Source organism: Lemur catta, chromosome 11 (assembly GCF_020740605.2).
Source record: "Lemur catta isolate mLemCat1 chromosome 11, mLemCat1.pri, whole genome shotgun sequence".
NCBI lineage: Eukaryota > Metazoa > Chordata > Mammalia > Primates > Lemuridae > Lemur > Lemur catta.
Window position 1 is genome coordinate 64,284,553 of NC_059138.1, and position 20,050 is coordinate 64,304,602.

Genomic DNA, 20,050 nt, shown 5'->3' on the forward strand with positions numbered 1-20,050 from the left:
GCCAAAGAAACTATCATTAGAGCGAATAGGCAACCTGACAACCTGCAGAACGGGAGAAAATATTTGCATGCTATACTTTCGACAAAAAGGCTAACAACTAGAATCTACATAAAACTCATGAAAATCAGTAAGAAAAAATCAAATAACCCCATTAAAAAGTGTGCAAAGTACATGAACAGAAACTTTTCAAAAGAAGACAAACTAATGGCCAAGAAACATATGAAGAAATGCTCAACATCTCTAGTCATCAGGGAAATGCAAGTCAAAACCACCATGAAATATCACTTAACTCCAGTGAGAATGGTTTTATCAAAGTCCCAAAACAACAAATGTTGGCATGGATGTAGAGAGACAGGAACTCTCACATACTGCTGGTGGGACTGCAAACTAGTACAACCTCTCTGGAAAGTAACATGGAAATACCTCAAAGAATTAAAAGTAGAACTACCATTTGATTCAGCAATCCCACTACTGGATATCTACCTGAAGGAGAAAAAGACATTCTATAACAAAGACATCTGCACTTGAATGTTTATAGCAGCACAATTCATAATTCTTCCCTCCAATTTCAATGCTGGCAAAGCTGTGGCCCCTGACCACTCTTCCATACTCACAGCTCCCTCTGACTCTCCTCCTGGCCTCTACTTTCACTTTTGTGAACCCTTGTGACTATTGGGCCCACCCACTCAACTGAGGATAATCTATTTACGTTCATATGAGTTAACAACCTAGATTTCATCTTCAAACTGAATTCTCCTTTGCCATGTAGGGTAACATATTTACAGATTATGGGGATTCAGATATAGATATCTTGGGAGGGGGCATTATCTGGCTACTACAACTGGTGAGAATATCATAACGTGGTAACTATTAATCATGGAAAGGGTGCCCCATTAAATGGAGATGCAAAATGCAAACTAAAAAATGGTGGAGCATGAAATATTTATGTTCATTAGTGGCTTACTGGATTAAGAAACTGAACAATATTGTCTTAGTAAATAATATTAACTGTTCAGGAGATAGTTTGATAGGGAGAAGGCAAAATATGTGAGAGTCTAAATTTTAGCTTAAACTCTTCAACTGAGGAGCTGTATATCCTTATCAAAATCACTCTCTCTGCAGTACTGTGTCCTCTGTGAAATAAGCAGTTGAACCGAATGATGCCTAAAACAACTAAATGATCTCAAGGTGGAAATAAATAATACAACTTTAGATGTTCCCCAGCCCAGGGGTTTGTATTTTAAAGGCAGTCAAACCTTTACAATTTGCTTCATCCATTAGTTAGGGAAGATCTTCCTTTCCCTTAAATATCAGACCATTTGAAGAACACCTATTCCACTACTGGGGAATTATACAAAATTATAGAGAAAACAATTTTATACTATTTAAGTGGTTTCTCTCATATTTTTGATGGTTACTCACCCATTCCTCTTCATTTTCTCCTTGTGCTAAACTATAAATTTCTCAGCCAGGCATCAAAAATAAACTATAATGGTCATACATGTGAATGGCTACAGAAACCAGAAGGTAGAGTATGATACCCTAAGGAGCAGTGGAGCCTGTGGAAAATTTGTGTGCTCCTTCTACAAAGGGAGAGCTACTGTACAGTTAATATTATTTACTAAGACAATATTGTTCAGTTTCTTACTCCAGTAAGCCACTAATGAACATAAATATTTCATGCTCCACCATTTTTTAATTTGCATTTTGCATCTCCATTTAATGGGGCACCCTTTCCATGATTAATAGTTACCACATTATGATATCCTCACCAGTTGTAGTAGCCAGATAATGCCCCCTCCCAAGATATCTATATCTGAATCCCCATAATCTGTAAATATGTTACCCTACATGGCCCTTCATTGCTCGATAGCTGCATTTTTGAAAATAAAATTTCCTGATTTTCAAATGTAAGCAACTATTTCATATGTTTAATACAGATACGACAAAACAGATCTGTGGGCCAAACCCAGCTGGAGGGCTTTCCAGTGTATACACTTTGCCTGGATTTTTAGTCCTAAATAATTTTAAAGCTAAACGCTACAAAATTCTGTTACTCAACATAATAATGCTCTTATATGCTTGTGCGAAAAAAAAGACATACTTGTGTATTAAGTGTTGGACTGGCCAGCATTATTACTTAATATTTTTCAAACATTTCTCCAGTTTATTTTTATAATTTTCTATTAATCACAGAAGCCCCTAAATGAACTTCCTTTAGTAGTGAAGCATGAGTCGAAAAACAATCTAGATATGAGATAGAAATAGGAGGAAAGATTTGGTTTGTGATTATCACAATAAGATCATTCTGGCCAACACTGAGCTCCTGAATATCATGAAACAATGGTAATAATCAATGAATGTCATGTTTTAAATGTCAGTTTCAATTTAAAAAGTACAAGCATATTTTATAAGACAACTTTTGTGACAGAGGAAATCTGAAAAACACACATGTAATAGATAAATATATGTATAAACAGGTACAGATGTATATAGACTGTCTCTGCTAAATACAACACAAAGCACACGCTGAAATCCAAACACAAAAGCACATTCTACCACCAGATGGAGCTTAACTTCCATTAAAGCAGCAGACATATAAGGAGGATTTCAAGAACTTGTTTGAATTCTTTGTGTACCTCAGGAAAGGATTGAAGAAAAAGGATAAACTTCAAAGGAAATGGTGTGTTACAGATGCCAGTTACCACAGGACTTTATTTTTCATGAGTACTCATTTGATCAGGTGCTAAGTGGCCACTCATAAATGATTTGACAACTGACTTCCTTCCTTTCTGTTCTTTTCCCTTTCTTTGTATGAGAATGTTGTTAAATTCCTATATATTTCAGTGCCTGACTTTAAATAAAAATTATAGATCGACACTATAACAGACCCTAAGAAGTAAAATTACGAAAAGAAATAGCTCATGTTACGTAAAGATTGAACTCTAAATGACACACTAGAACATGTATTCTCCATTAGATAAAATGAAATACAGTACAGAAAGCCTCTAGTGTAGTGTCTGAAACTGTCAGCTGTTTGTAAAAGTTACTTCTCCCATATTCTCAAAGGAGACAATCATTTAATGATCAATCTCTACCAATTCAACATCTTACATGTCTATGAAATGCTCATTGTGTGTTCAAAGCATGGCTGGGCCTTGTAGAGCAGCCAGTTGTAACTCAAGACATGGTGTTTGTCCTTAGATTGAGGAGAAAAGATGTTACACAAATTAGTGTACCCCAACTCAGCATGTAAACTTAGTGTTGGTTTGTGAGTTTACAGCCTGTAAAGACTAAAGGAATAGAGGGAGATCAGAGAAGATACGCTCCCCGCTCAGGGGTGGAGAACCTATGACCTGATTTCAAGACTGTTCTTTTTCAAGCACTAAAGGAGGCAGGAAAAGCTTCATTCTCTCTGATGCACCCTTTTAATAAAAGGATTGTTCTGTAAAATTTGGTTTCAGTCAAAAGGCTGCACTCAGGGATCCAGAAGGCCACAGGGTCCCCACCCCCAGGGGATGAGTGGGTGTGGGGTCGGGAAGGCACCGTGTCTGGTTCCACGGAAGGTGTGTGTTGGCCTAAGAGACAGGACGAGACTGCTAACAGTGAGGGGGACTATGATGATGGAAGATATAGTAAAAGGAAAACAAGGATTTACTTGCTAGAGAAGTGGGTCAGGAATGTAAGATGAAGAGAGCACTATTTATGGAACTTATGAAATGAAAGAAAATTTGGGAGGTTCATTCAGTATTAGGCCCGCCTTTCTGCCTAACTTCTTTTATGCCTGTCACTAACATTTATTATTCTAGGTTCGAAGAAAATAAAGATGTAGGAAATATGCCTTCTAAAGTTGTCTAGTATTAAAATGCTGTGAATTCTATAGTACAGTACAACGTAAGTACTGTATAGATGAAGAAAACAACATATATAAAAAGATGTAACAACAGGGCACGTCGGGCAGCAACAGTGTGTTCAAAGCCACAAGGCAAAAGACAACAGTGTGGATCAGGAAATGGTGAGCGGTTTGCTGGAGTGTGTGGCACACAGGCCGTGAGTGCCCTGTAGTGATGAATGTGTAGACAGAAGTGATGGCAGGAGAAGAAAGCCGACATTTCATGGGTGGCTCAAAAAAAAAAAAAAAAAAAAAAAAAAAAGCACAAGGAATGCTGAAAAGGGTCCAAAATTCCAAAAGAAGGAGAGCAGCAGCGAGAATCAGTAACATTGAAAAAGACGTGAACTTGGGGAACAAGTGAAGCTTAGCAGAGAAAACTGAAAAGATGGCTGAGTGTAAACACGTTGTTCCGCAGGCAATTGGAGACATAAGGTGGGGTCATGTGCTACTCACTGGGAGGAGACATGGGTTGGAGGGGACCAGAAACCTTCATTGAGAGGAGAGACATTCATCTTCTGCACCCCTCTCCTAATATTTAATGGACAGAAGACAGGACTCCTTGAGTTATTCATTCACATTTTGCTGTTCTTTTTCCTCTCCTTGTATTTAAAGCTTGTAGCCTGGCTTTATCGTTCCTTGCCTTGGGAATCTCAGAAGGAAGGAAAGCAGGAAGAGCAAGTGTCAGGTGCTGCTGGTTCTACCATAAAAGAGGAAACTCATTAGCTTGTACTGACGATCCCTGGGTAAGGGAGGAGAGTCAGAGGAGAAAGGCAGAGAGTGGGAGCCAGCTGGGCAGGGAGAGAGGCTTGAAGATCAAGAAGAGGGTGATGGGCCCCGGAAGGACAAGGACCCGTGTTGTGTTTCCAGCCCTGCTTGCTGGACCTGCAGGGACAGTGGGGTCCCTGGTGATCAACAGTGAAGACTGATGGTTGAGAACTAAAGGGACAGTTCTGACGCCTTAATGCTTCTTAGACCCAGGGTCTTTATACATCCCTGGTGGACTTTTCTTCTAACCCCACAGGATCAGGGCTTGAAATTAGGGATAAGTTGATTTTTAAAAAAAGATATTTTTGGACACATGAATTTATGAATTGAGATTCCAACACATTACATATGCTTCAGTGAATTTTTAAAATATCACTCGATTTATATATTCTCTCTTCCTTGCTAAGTAAGGCTGTAAATTCCTCAAGGGTTTATATCCCAACAGAGAAAGGCTTCATTTTAGGATTGGTGATACTGCTACTAGACTGGCATTAAATCTTATGGCCCAAATGGACCTTAGCATGTTGCTGTTACTTTTAATGAAAGCTGCAGTAAACCCAATAGGTACAGCTCAATGCTTAGCCTCAAGGAGCTTACATCTTAAAAAGTGAACTTGAAAGTGAACAGAGATGTATAAAGAGAACAATTCAATATATAATCAGTAAACAGAGGTACCCACTGGGTGCTATGTGACTACCAAAGAGGAGATGTTGCCCTATATGAAAGTTTAGGGAAGGAATTTAGTGGAAGCCTAAGCCAAATCTTGAGTACTATGGCCGCAACAAGACAGAATTCTCTGTATCTTAGGATGCCATAAGGTTCTCTCCTACGAGTTGCCATCACTAAGTAACAATATCATTTACTTCACTTTTTACCATATACCATGTTCCATTGTCATAATTTTTGTCTTTCTCACCTTTCCTGGAAAAGTGAGAGAATCAAGAAGAATAGGAATCCTGCCTTTTGCCATTTTGTAGAATTTCCACAGAATCTAGAGGTTTTGATCATAACAGATCCCACATAAACAAGGAGGGGGACCAGGATTTGGTCTGCTAAGCAGTTCTCATCTTAATCACCAGGAGACACACACAGGCTCCACCAGTGGGCCTGAAGCCCATAGAAGATAATCAAAACAAAAAAACTGAAACACAATTGAATAAGTTGACTCTAAATATATTTTTTAAATCATCACTTCTATTCTTTTCTTATTATTATTTAGAATCACCTTTAGATCCTAACTGATGAGAGGCAGTGTGGGGGGCATACAAAAACTACAGGCTTCGGGGACTGGCCATGCCCCTTACTAGCTGTGTGATTTTAGGATTCCCATGTGGCATCTACCAGCCTCAGGCTCTTCGGTAACATATGAACAACTGTGGGTTCTCAAGAAAATTACATCAGATAATGTGAAAATTACTTGGTAAAGAGTAAAACAAAGCTTAATGGTAATTGCTATTAAATAACTAGTTTGTCTCCAAGATACTCTTTTACAATAAACATCATAGAGAATTTATACAGAAAAAGGAGTCTTTTACATATTTTGCCCATACTTGTGTTACTTGGTAAAATTGTATTCTTTAATTGATTCAAGTCAAAATATTTCTCCCAGTTAAATATGAGATTTTTTGAAAAAAAATCTTTTTTTAAAAATTAGAGCATTACAGTTGACTGTGGCTAAAACTAAAAAAGCCAGACTTTAGGAAATGCATTAATATCCACACTATTTTGTGTTTGTTAGACACATGGGCATTTTTCTTGAAATGAAGGGATGATAGGTGCCATCATCCATTCTGGGATTATCTAATCTTGATATAATGAATAAGGCGAGTTCTTTGGATAAGGGTAGAGCAGAGGGTGGGCATTGCTTGTCCTCTGGCTCAGTAGTAGCTGGGCCCAAACATCCAAGCACCTAAAGTGTTTCTGATAGTGAGGCAAGTGGAGAGAGGCCTAATGCGAGTGGCAAGCCTACCTTTGCTTCTCTCTGGTGGAGACACATCCCTGTTGGACAGAAAGGTTATTGGAGTTTCAGGGAAGGTCTAGTCTCTGCCCTTCTCAGCTGAAGGCATCTGAGATCAAGCTGAGTGAGTTGGAAGAGCATCCACAGCCAATGCCCCAAATTCAAGAAGAGCTCCTCCCCTAGTGGGCACACAGGGACAGGTAAGCTTGGAGGTGACAGTGCCAGGCAGAGTGGCTTTTTCATGAGGCTCATCATGCTTTTCAGGAGGGTAACAGCCTGGTGACAAAATGAAAAATGAAATGTATGAGAAACTGAGGGGATTATTCTAAGGCATGCATGAAATTGCTGGGGAGGATACTGTGAGTCAGGTTGGTTTCTGGCAGAAATAACATGAGCTCGTGTTATAATAAATTGGGTTTAAAAAACAAATGGAAGTGTTATCTCATTTTTATGTCACAGGCTAGTGGGGCTGCCAACATAAAAAACATACAATCACTTAAAGAATGTGTCCAATCTGCACTGCCAATGAGTATTGTTAATTATATATGTTTAGCTATTCAGAGTAAACATATGTGTATTTGTGCACCAGATATATTCATCTACTCTTTGCTAAATCAGTGGCACCTAGTCTCTAGAAGTTCTTGTATATGCATACAAAGCACAAACTCACATTGCAATTGTTTTAGAACTCTAATGTTCACATGAACAAATATACTTTTTTCCCTCTATTTCTCTACACACATATAGAAATTAATGGAACTATCATACTGACAAATAGAACTTTTGGGTTGTCTTTCTTAACAGAGAGCTTTACATTGAAGTTTTAGCACTGGGTGAAAGGTAATACAAAGAGCAGAGAATGCCACGTTACCCCTTATCTCTTCCGACACAGCTTAATGGCAATTGTTATCTCCAGTTTTCAGTTCAGAACACCAAAAAAGCTTTAGGGGGAAAAAATCTCCAATCTTTCAAACTATCCTTTACTGTATTCACTGATTTAGGTAAATATAGAGTCATTAATTCCTTATTAGTAATAAAGATAAATAATTTGCATATTATATTTAGTGTGCTAAAAGAATATAAAGTAGTGGTTTCAAAGTTGAACAGTTGTTTGATATTAAGCAATTAAAAGTTAGTAAAACAAAAATAAAATTCTGTTTAGGCAACACATATAGGCTTGGGAAGGAGTGATATTATGCATAACCTCATGATTAATCCAAATCTTTTAATATTCATTAAGATTCCCAACCCAGAGCCAAGAATAGTTGGCTTATAGTTGCTTCTCCCTGCTATCTTATTATAGGATACTGTATTTATCCTCATTTATTTTAAATTCCTGATTTATGGCAGAACTTGTAGACATTCCCACTGGGATTCTCAAAACTCAATTTGTTTACATATTTTGGCTTCTGTCCAGATTTATGTGAACAGTAACTGATCCAAGAAACAAACAGGCGGAAATGTCTTTGAAAGGCATTCTTTTACCATAGGGTCATACATACCTCCATTCAGTAAAACAGGCAGCTGAATTCCTGGACTGGGCAGTTCAATAATACATTTTTAAAACTCAGGTGGGATTAAAGAGAATGACTTTCTATTCAGACTAGAAAAGAAAAAAAAAAAAACTATGAACTTAACAAGGTCTTAAAAACACACACAGGATGGAAAAAAATTCCTCTAAACTATAGAAGAAAATTAGTAACACTCAGATTTTTATCATCTATTTCCTTCTCCTCAAAGGGATGTTTTGTTATCCACTTAGACTGAAGAGCTTGCTTTCAACCAAATTAAAGGCTCAGATGTAAATAATAGAAAAGGAAAAAAATATAAATAAAAACCTGACATACCAATAAACCAACCAATTCAATAGCTCATTTTATTAATATGAGGTAGAACAAAGAACATAATGGATAGCTACAAAATGGCAAAACTCCAGAAACCCCATTCAGTTAATCTATTAGATGCTTTGCCAAACCTTATCCAAATAACACAATTATTACAGTCTATAGTCTAGTGGAAATTCTTACAAAATTGGCCTTTATGTGGAATCTCAAATCATGTCTCCACTCAGGTCAAAAAATCATTAGGATTGTCTTGTTGAAGCTTTTGCCTCTAGGATCAACTGCAGTTTTGCAAAATGGAAAATACGGGAATGCATCCAGGTAAAATTCTGGATGTAGATTTAAATCAGATTTTTTAAACCTTAAGAACGGTCCTTTTTGTGATTCAATTCCCTAAAAAACTGTCCAAAGCAGTCAGTAATTCTGGATTTCCAGACTTGGTTTGGCTTCCAGTGTGCTGAGTGATCATGATTCCTTAATGTCTGCATCTACCTTGGTGCAACCATCGTATCACAAGATTAATACAGATCTGCCTTGTAGAGACTCTGCAAGGATTAACTGAGGTTAATATTAGAATTAAAAAAATTGCACTTGACAAGCCAGGTTTCATCTATACTGCAAAATAGACCCAGATGTTTTAACAACTGTTCAGATTATTTGGTAGCACCCTAAGTAGAAAATTAATTTACATAATGCATTTCAGCTGTGAAGACACTTAAACATCAAAGATTTCACCATTTCAGATGAGAAAGGAAAAACAATCTGGGTCCACCCTGGCCTCCCTCATCAAACTAGGTATCATTCATCCCCAAATTTTCCTATTCACCAGAGCAAACACTGGTGAACACACCTGATTAAGAGAATTCCATGGCAAATGATGACTTCATACTTTCTCATTACTGAACACTTCATTAGAACTTCCTTTCTCCTATAAAGCTGGTAAATGTATTCTAACTTTTCTTTTCATATCTTGCTGTGTTGCTGAGGCACTCATGGCTACTTTCATCAAGAAAGTACTTGCTTCTAGTTTTCACCTTCAACTCTCATTATCCAAGCATCCCACCATGCATTGCCTGAGGAAATCCCAACAACTTTAGAGCTCACAGAGATGGCATGGATAAAAATCTTATATGGATATCAGTCTTCGTTGATTTCACCAGCACATGCACATCCAAGAATGTTCCATACTGTGTCTGTTGGGGGTGGTGATGGCAAAGGAAAGGAAAAAAAACAGAAACACTAAAAAGTAATGGGTTTTTATTCATTTTCCTTCTCTTGCTATTAAAGAAAAAAAAATTGAAACTCCCATCTTTAAGAGTCATTCTTTAAGGCATCTTAAAAAAGTATGTTTTGTAATATTGTATAGCATAGTGCTTAGGAATATAAGCTCTGAGACTAAATAACCAAATATGAATCTTATTTCTCCCACTTGCTGCTAGGTTGACTCTGAATAAGTTTTTCAAAATTTATATGCCTTGGTTTTCCAATCTTTTAAATGGTAATAGCTATACCTAGCACATAAAGTTATGAAAAATAAAGAAGTTCCATACATGTAAAGCACTAAGAACAGTTTTTTGGAAAATAGTAATAATTCAATAAGTATTGGCTATTTTTGTTATTATTTTAAATGTACATATTTTTAACTCCATATAACTTGAGATTCAAGACAGTATCACCTTTTTAAAAAAACTTTTCTAAAATATTCAGTTTCATTTTTATCCTTTAGAAACTATTGAATGTGGAATGAGTTATCCACAAACCCTTTAGTACTTTGAGATCACCGCTCTAACGAATCTCCTATAAGCATTATGCTTTAGGAAAATATGTGTCTCCAGATACATCCCAGATTTGTGAGGGCAAATATACTGCACATTGCCACAGATTTTCTCTCCTTAGTCACCAATCGCTATGCAATATAAAGACTCAAAACTTAGTACTAGGAGAAAACAAGGAGCATTCAGCTCACATGTCTGTTGGAGGTCAACTGAACTGGGCTAGGTGAAAGCATCCATTTGTGGCTTAGCTGGAGGTCAGCTGACTAGGTCCTTGTCTTTCTTCTGGAGCTGGTACACTAGGCTGGGCATGTTCTTCTCATGGTGGGAGCAGAAGTCAGAAAAGAGCAAGCAGAAACGTAAGCTCTCTTTAATGCCTGGTCTCCGTGGAACACTGCCACTTCTGACTCACTCTGTTGGTCAAAGCAGGTCACATGATGAATCCCAAAGTTAAGAAGTGAATATATGTTCCTTTAGTGGAAGGTAAGGGGAGGAAAAGATTACTTCTGAACAATTATTCAACTCATCACAGACACTGTTACCTAATCACAATACTCTTCCACAGTGCCTGAGTACAGCTTTTATATCCTTACCAGCCACTATAATTGCCAGGAATCCTGCTAAAACTGAGAGGAAGAAGAGAAAATCGAATTGAGACTTTTGGTTTTGCATTTTTTTAAATGTTTTTTGCAGAATAGCTCTGTACTTCAAAATCTATAATGTAAACCATCACATTATATTTTGAGAATAAATGCTACATTTAGTTTTTCAGTTGTGACTTAGTTTCAATTATGACTTAGTAGAAAAAATATGTACATATATAGTAAACATAAATGAAAATGCCATTAGATTTTAAAATATAAATTATTTATATATTACCTATATTTTGTTTTATAAGTAAAACATTTAGAATCTTTAATAGTTTTTTACTTATATTAAAAATACACACATTTTCATAATTTTGAAGCTAAAATGTACAAGAACACATATAAATGCTACAATGCCCAACACCACCTATATAGATACTTCAAGTTCACTGATTTTAAGCCATACTAACAATCTTTCATTTATCCTGTTTGTTTGCAAGTTAAACTTTTAAATAACTTTTATCTTTCTTCTTCCAAATTGTTTTAACATTTTAATTAAAATGTTATGATTTATGCTTCTGTGAATCTATTGTTTCAGTATTAAATTTACAGATTTTAATGTAAGAAAATGTTATACAATTTAATTTTTATAAAATGATTGCTGTATTTATACAAAGTAAAATTTAATAGTTTTAATAAATTTATATGGGAAAAAAGTTTTCCTTTTAAACCAATGCAAAATGTTTAAAATGACCACAGTAACAATGGCTCTGATAGAATATAGGAATCTGACTCTCATCTGTAGGCGAGTACATCAGCAACAAGTCAGTATCTCAAATTAAGCAGTTCTATGGAAAAAAGTGCTCTTACCAATGTCATTAATTAAACCATTGCTCACACTGCGTTGAATTCTTAACAAGACTAACTTTAAATTGCATTTAACTAAGTAGCATAAATTTAGAAAGGAAATAGTCTTTCCACCCAATTTCCCACAGGTAGAAGCAATTCCAGCAACCCTGAGGCCTAATTACTATTGTTTTAAAAGAGATTTTGGAAAGCAAAGTGAGAATGGACAGTTTTTACTAAGTAAATTTACAGAAGCGGTTATAAAAATAACACAGTTGCCTCTGGATCTCTTAAATAATGAAATAATTTATCTTCATCTCTTGGAAAATAATTCTCTCCATTCCCTTCACCCCGAGCTACAATTTCTGCATGTTGAGAAGGTGGCTGGAAAGCCAAAACCTCCAGGACTTTCATCAGGTCATTGTACAGATTTTTCCTGCCCTCTTTATCCATTCCTTGTCCATTCCTCCAACACTCAAGAGCCTCCGGCTTATATCTCACAGGCTGTCTTTTGGAAGTCTTTGCCAGGAGTCATTGTCAGACAGTGATAGGAGCTTAACACTTATTCTCAGTCCTCCTGAGTTTAAGCCCTGCCTCTTGTTACTATGCAGTTACATAACTTTTGCCAAGGTAATTAAGTTCCCTGAGCCCCAATTTCCTTGTCTAAATAATGAAAGATGTAGAGAATTTTTATTTCAAATGCCGCGAATTTCTTGCTTTGTAAACTATAAAGGATAAAATGCTATAATTACTTTGTAGGCACAATTTAATATTTTATTAACTAAACTTAATTATACTAAATGTTTCCGATTGTCTAGGGTAAAGTCATACTAATTGCTCCAGGATAAATTCCTGTCTGCTATGATATTCCTTTATTAAGTTGAAATCTATGTTAACTCAGCACCCCATAGAGTAGGGTAGATTTTACTGTGCCATAGATATGCCCAGTTTCCTGCTGCCTTCTTAAAGGCACTCTTTAAAACTTTGATAACATTTCCTCTTCTGCCTTTATGAGCACTTTCAAAGTCTTAAAATATTTCAGGCCCATGGTATAGACCTTGCTACTATGTCTTTCACCACACAGCTAACCACCCTAATAGGGACACAAAGACATTCTAACCAAAATCTACACATTGCCCACATATTTTTATCCTCAAGAATTTGAATTATTGGATTTTATGTTTCTTAATATTCTGAGAGACAGAAAAAAGTGGTGAGCCCAGGAATTTAGATCCAACCTACATGTGAATAACACATTTCATTTAGAAGAATGAATTGCCATAATTATCCCATACCCATAATATTCTACTCATCATTACTTAAATGTGAAACATAAACTCTCCTACTATATAAATACTTGAGATATATAGGGAAAATCAACCTACATGTTAAAGAAGAAATTCTACAAGGTAGATATAATCTATCCTTAACTGAAAACATTTTGTGCAACTTTTATAGGTTCCACATGCAGTCCAAGCCCTGGAATAATCTGATCTAATCTGTTTGTATAAAATAAAAGTATATATAAAAGGTATCTCTGATGACTGGACATGTGTAATTGAAAAATGTAAGGGAAAATACTGATATTTAAGTTGTATACACCAATGGAAATTAGAAAGAATTTGATTTTAAAAGGTAGCAGTATCTGTATCTAAACAATAAACCAGTTTAACTCTATGATGGGCAACGAATTCTCCAGAAGATGACTAACCAGAGATTGACCAAAATAATTTTTAAGGTTTCCAGACTTTTAAAAAGCCTATTCAGAAAAAAGAAAGACCCTTCACCTAAGAGCACATTTAGGAGTAACATTGATCAGGTGTCGGGCAGATGTGGGTGGGGGAGGGGATTGGTGTATACATACATAATGAGTGCGATGCACACTGTCTAGGGGATGGACACGTTTGAAGCTCGACTCGGGGGGTTGAGGGGGCAAGGGTGATATATGTAACCTAAACTTTTGTACCCCAATACGCTGAACTAAAAATAAAAAAAAAGAAAAAAGAGAGACCCTGTAAGATAATGTAATATAATAATTATATTACTATTTCATAAACCAAGAAAAATATAATTTAAAAATAATAGAAAAGCAGAAAGAGATTATATCTCCTTTAGGGATATAAAGTAATATGACACAAATAGGGAAGACATTTGAAACAAGCAGTTCCATTTTTTTTTTTAAGATATAGAAAATTTCAATACAAGACAAGAAGATAAAATATCGCATGGTGAAAGGACAATTTTAGAATTGAGAATAATTCTGAAGCTTATCCATTAACTTTATTACAGTGTGATTTATTAGCACAGAGTTAAGATAAGAGCTGAAGTTTTCTAAATTCTCATTCCTTGAAAGAATAGCTCACCCATCATTATTTCTACTTGATCTTTTGTGCCTTTGTGAAAAGATTCGTCATGTGAAGACTGTTATTTTCCACTTATTTACTACTTTTTTCTGTTCAGGCAATTTATATTTGACATACAAAAAATATTTTTATTTCACAGATATAAGCATTGATCCACTTCTATAATCTAAGTATCACATCCTACAAATTATAAGATGACACAGAAGCCAACTTAAACATTCTACCTCACACAACAAGGGGAGAATGAAGCACAAAAGAGATACTTGGGTCAAGGTTTTAAAAAGCCTGATAGGTAATTTTCTCTCTGTGTTCTTCATGCTACCAGTAGCTGACCAACGAGTCCAGAATTTCTCTCTTTGATTAAGGCAGCAATAATGATGGCAGCTTGCCTTAAACTCTCTTGTAGTTTCTGCTCATCCTGAAAAGAAAGGGTAAAACAATAATTATTTTAGAAAGAAAAGATGTCACATATTAAATTTGGTAAGGAGCCACTTTTCAAGATCTGCTGCTGTCTGGATTTGGCATTTTGTAAAATCAGACCTTAGCCACTGGCATGGACTCAGTACCCCAAATAAAGAGCAAATGCTTTTGCAAGCACTTTTCATTATAGACCAAAAAATATCTGCTAAAGAATCAACGAAAAGCACTGACACAATTTCAAATGCTAACAGAAAGAAACAAAAGATTATTTTCCCTTAATCTCATTTTTGACAAACTTTGGCTCTTCACTGAAGTGTGAATATTTCAATGATGATGCAACCCTTTTCTTCATCCTGTTTCTGAGTATTCTCCAACTTTGTTATGAACTGTCTGTGAGTGCTAGTGTGAGGAGAAGAAAAAAAAAAACCTGCTTGCTGTTTGTGAAGTAAGTAAGGATCAGGCAGATTTGTGAAATGAGTCATTTCACAAGTTGCTAAAATGTGGTTTTGCCTCTGAAATCATACCAGCTATGGAAATCTGTTTATTTCTAATTATTTAGGCTTCTTGAAAGTATACAGAAACTATAGTTTGACAGGAAAGGGAAAGTGGAAGCAGAGCTAATCTCTTGAAGGTCTCTGTGTTGTGAACTGTTCTATATTTTAAAAGAGGGATAGGATAGCCAATCTCTAAACTTAGGCATCATCCTTAATGCCTTATCCCATGACCCAGTATATCACCAGGACCTATTGCTTCTATTTCCTTATTGTTTCTTGCATCCATATACACTGGGATAAGGCATTAAGAATGATGCCACTCAAACTGCCACTGCCAGCATAACGCCTCTGTCCTCAATTACTGGAACACTCTCAGAAACAGTTTCTAATGTCTTGTCCTCTTCAACTCCATTTTCTATAGAAGAGTCAAAATACTCATTTTAAAATGCAGATCTGATCACATCACTATCTTGCCTAAAATCCTTTGAATGCTGCCTTTAAACCTCAGGATAAAGTCCTACTCTTTTATCTGGTAATAAAAAGTCTTTAATCCATCCAGTCTCTTCTTGACAGCCCCTTAAAATCACTCAATTCCCCAAGCCACATGGAACAAACAAGTATTTTTCTGAGCTTCAATCCCTTTGCTCCAACTAATTCCTTTGCCAGAAAAGCTTTCGCACACCCTTCCTAGTTTAGCTGATTCTTAATTACTCTTTGTGGTTCAACCCAGGTTGAACCTGGCTCTTGAATCTACCCTGACTCCTATCCTCCATTCCAGTTTGGGTGATGTGGCTATTTTTCCACAGCTATGAATTCCTTTAGCACACTGAATTTTAATAGCCTTTTCAGTTACGCATCTATTCTACCAAATGGTAAGTTTTATATATAAAGAATTTTTCATTTTATCTTTGAATATTGAACACTTAGCTCAATGCCTAACACATGGTAGCACTCCATAAATTACAACACATCAAAGCAAAGGAGGCTCTGGTTGTGATAGAGACATAATCACCCTTTATATTGAATTCATTTGTTGACATTGATTGCTGTTTGGTTACTTTGTTTACTCCTATTTGCATATTGAGGCTGAAGCCTAGCAATAGTACAAAAAAAACCCAAAAATACGGAAGCCTCACCACTAACAGCAGGCATCCACTTCCCTGGCCTGTGTTCTCGTCTATGACAGTGAAGGTGAGAGAACACCTCTGCTTAAGCTGCACTTTCCCATCAGTTTCTCTGATCATGTTCTAAGGGGTGGAGCTGGGAAGATCCTCCAGGGGCTGAATGGTGGCTGCTTTGCTGCTTGTAAGTGGGTTTTACGTGACATTTCAATACTGGATTTCAAATGCTGTTCTAGTTTCCAAAATGTCACAAGACCTAAATCACATACAAACAAATTATTCTAAAGAAAAGCATTTTGGGGCTTAAAATGTGATTCATTAGACAGGAGCAGATATCATCTACATCACATTATTCATGAACATAAAAGTATTTTAAAACTGAGCAACATACAAAGCAACTATTGATATGTATTTGTCACTCTTCATGATCAATTAGTTACGATGCTGTATGGTATAAAATGCACCTCTACTCCCAAGTTTCATTTATTAAATTGAGATATAACAAAGATAATAATTAAGGCATCTTCTTTCAAAATTAAAGTGAAAAAGTCAATTTGTGTAGTCCCTTTGAAACCAGTTTATACTTGTCATAATGAAACAACATAGTAACAGATGAAGAAACTAAGGAAAAACTGTTTAAGATCCCAGGGCTAGAAAAATTACACATCTATACCTTACAACAAATCTTCTATACTCATTTTGATAGCTCCCTAACTTACATATTTTTAGTTAATAAAGATTTACGATTTTCTTTTAATGATAGTTTACTTCTGTAATTCTTTATAGGCTTTATTTTGAAAAGTTAGAATTCCATGACAAGTAACTATCTCATTCCACTGAATATCTATTTTCCCTCTCTGCCTAAACTTATTAATCATTTTACCTTGAACAACATGGAAATTTAAAAAGTGATTAAACAAGTTTTGAGACACACATATAATCACAAAATGCTAGTATGTACAAAGCTCAGATAGCCACACAATTTATAAATTTCAAATTCATTTCAAAATTCCACATCTCTAGAACAGTACTGATAACACAGGAAAAAGGGCAGACTCAAATATATCTTGAAAAACCATTTCCTGCTGCCAGCAAAAATGCAAAACACTGTTTTAATCCTTGAGGAGAGTGAGGAGCAGGAGGGCAGTAAAGATGGTCATTTCAGTATCATTCACATATATAAATGAGTATATACATATGCATTCCTTTGTGAGTTCCAAATATTACATAATAAAACTTTTTAAACCAAGTAAGCAAGGTCAATATGAACACTGAAAAATCATGTTGATAGTATGCACTTTGAAATCATATGAAAATGGTATTTACTTCTGTGGTCTTCCTCCCAGAACTCCATAACCCCAATCTAATCGTAAGAAAGATATCAGAAAAATTTCAGTAGAGGGACATTCTACAATCTACCTGACAAGTACTCCTCAAAATTGCCAAGGTCATCAAAAACAAGAAAAGCCTGAGAAACTGTCACAGCCTAGAGAAGTCTAAAGAGATAATGACAGCTGAAAGTAATACAGTATACTGAAAGAGAAAAACACATTAGGTAAAACTAAGGAAATCTGAATAAACTATGGACTTTGTTAATAACAACACATCAATGGTGGTTCATTTATTGTAACAAATGTACCATAGTAATAAAAGATACTAATAGGAGAAACTGGGTGCAGAGTATATGGGAATTCTGTACTATACTCTCAATTTTTCCATATATCTAAAAAATTAAGTATATTATTACTTTTTAAAAAGTAATTTTTTGTTAATTTTAAAAATGTTTATGTGCCAGAATTATACAACTTGAGTGACAAAGGTAATTTATTTGTGTGCACTGGCCCATGTGTGTATTTCTTGAATAAAAAATATAATACTCCTTTAATAAATTATGCAGTTGAGAAGAGCATAGACTCTAAAGTCAGATTGCTGGTATTCATATACTGGTTTTGACAATTTAAGTGATGTCTGAGCAAATTATTGAAGTTGTAGAGCTCTCCTTTTTTATCTAAAAATGGGAAAATAGATTTTTTTGTGGGTACTAAATTATATGAAACACGTAAAGCACTGATACCTAGCAAATATTCAATAATAGCTGTTAGAATTATTATTTTTATGGGGTATATTGATTTCAGCTACGACAGCTGATATCAACTTCTTATCATAGATAACCATTAAATTTGGAAAACTGTATGTAAAAATATTAAAAATACTGTTTGCAGGTCTTAGACAGTCCCAAATGCATGTCTATAATCCTTGAAAGAAGAGCCCCCTAGCTTAACATTCATGACAGCTGTTTTGTTGAGATCATGTTTTTCCAAAATAAGGAGAAACAGAACCCAATGAGAGAATCACAATATCTTTGGGTACAAAAGATACAGATTACAATTTGGAGCTGTCAAGGTAGCTTGGATTTCCACAAGCAAGGTCCCTGATAGGACAGAGTTGCAGAGAAGTCCTAAAAATCTGCTAAAAACTCCCTTTCAGTGGTTGACATCTCCTAACTTTCATGCCCAGGGAGAGATTGCATGAGGCCTTGCAGAGAATAACTGCTGGGAAGCTGGAGACCTGAGGGGAGATTTCAAGGCCTCACAGTGCTGAGGAGAAAGAGGGTATATTTGAATCCAGCTAGAATGAAAAGACCCTGGTGAACAACCAGGGCTTTATGAGATCTCTAAAAGACCAGGACCATGGCCTGGAAATAAAAACAAAACTTACTAGACCTGAACTAAGAAAACTCAAACAACTTTCACAAAATCAAATTGATCTCCCTGTAATACAACTGCTTGCTAGAACAAATTTTCATATTCTTTGAAGGAAGCTAAAATTATCTAGAGCCTTTGTAATGTTTTCTAACTAATTCATGTCATACAATGAAATATTAGTAGACAACCAAGGAGGCAGAAAGCAAAGAAGCAAAATACGACCCTCATAATAATAACCCCTTATTGTAACCCATAATAATCAATTAAGCAGATCCAGAAATGATACATATGTTGGAATCAGCATGCCAGGATTTCAAAATAATTATGATTAACATATTAACAAATAGAGCTAAAGATGAAAGTGTTGATGAAAAATGGAAATTTTCAACTTAGAATAGGAAACTATAATAAAGAATATTTTATAATTTTAAAATATAAAACTTAAAATCAAGAATTAACTATACTGGTTTAATATTGGATAGGCAGAGCAGAAGACAGTACTAGTGATCCTAAAGATACGTTAAAAAAAAAAATCTGAACTGCGGCAGAGAAAAAAATGTTGAATTAATATTATAATCTTTATAATACTTTATGATCATATTACCATTTCACTTTCCTATTCCTTCCTTATCTATGGGTACATCCCTCACCACTAAGAGAGCTGTTTGGAACATTTAGGAAACCATATATGGATTATTCCAGCAGCCAATTCATTGGCAATATCTGCTCTAACCCTAATCCTGAAACAAACAAGAACAAAAAAATGTCAACCCCATTCCTAGTAAAGCAATGTGATGTAATGTATAAGAGTAGACTGTAGGTAATATAGCTATCACTAGGCATTAAAGGATGAGGGAATTCAGAGCATGGCAAGATCACATTATGCTTAAATGATTCCTGAAGGAGGTGGAACCAAAGGACGAGAGAAAGTTGAGGCAAAACTGGAGTCCAGAATGGACAAGAAATACTTTGGGAAAAAATGACTGATTCTTATAGTGGCATATCGATGTGATATGCAAGACTTTACAAAGGTACTGTAAGCAAAGCAGGTACTCAAAATCCCACATTATAAAGGAAAGAAAAAATTACTGAAATTAAATTTCTCAGCAGTTTATTTACTATCTGTAACTCTAGCAACATTAATTCCTAGGCTTCAAGTATACCTTGGCAGCATAAACTATAAACATGGCACACCAATGTTTGTGTATTGACACATAAGAACAAAAAGGAGGCCTGGCACAGTGGTCACACCTATTACCCTCAGCACTTTGGGAAGCCGAGTCAGGA

The 20,050-nt window shown here is 35.6% G+C and overlaps 1 protein-coding gene across 1 annotated transcript in view; it reads right to left on the reverse strand.

The window, feature by feature from the left end:
- Positions 1–13,785: 13,785 nt before the first annotated feature.
- The window catches only part of CRPPA (CDP-L-ribitol pyrophosphorylase A), a 240,872-nt gene continuing 234,607 nt past the window's right edge, over positions 13,786–20,050 (reverse strand). The window contains exon 10 of the mRNA XM_045564077.1: positions 13,786–14,441. Coding sequence (XP_045420033.1) covers positions 14,337–14,441 — 105 coding nt within the window. The 3' untranslated portion in view covers positions 13,786–14,336. The remainder of the gene's footprint in view (positions 14,442–20,050) is intronic.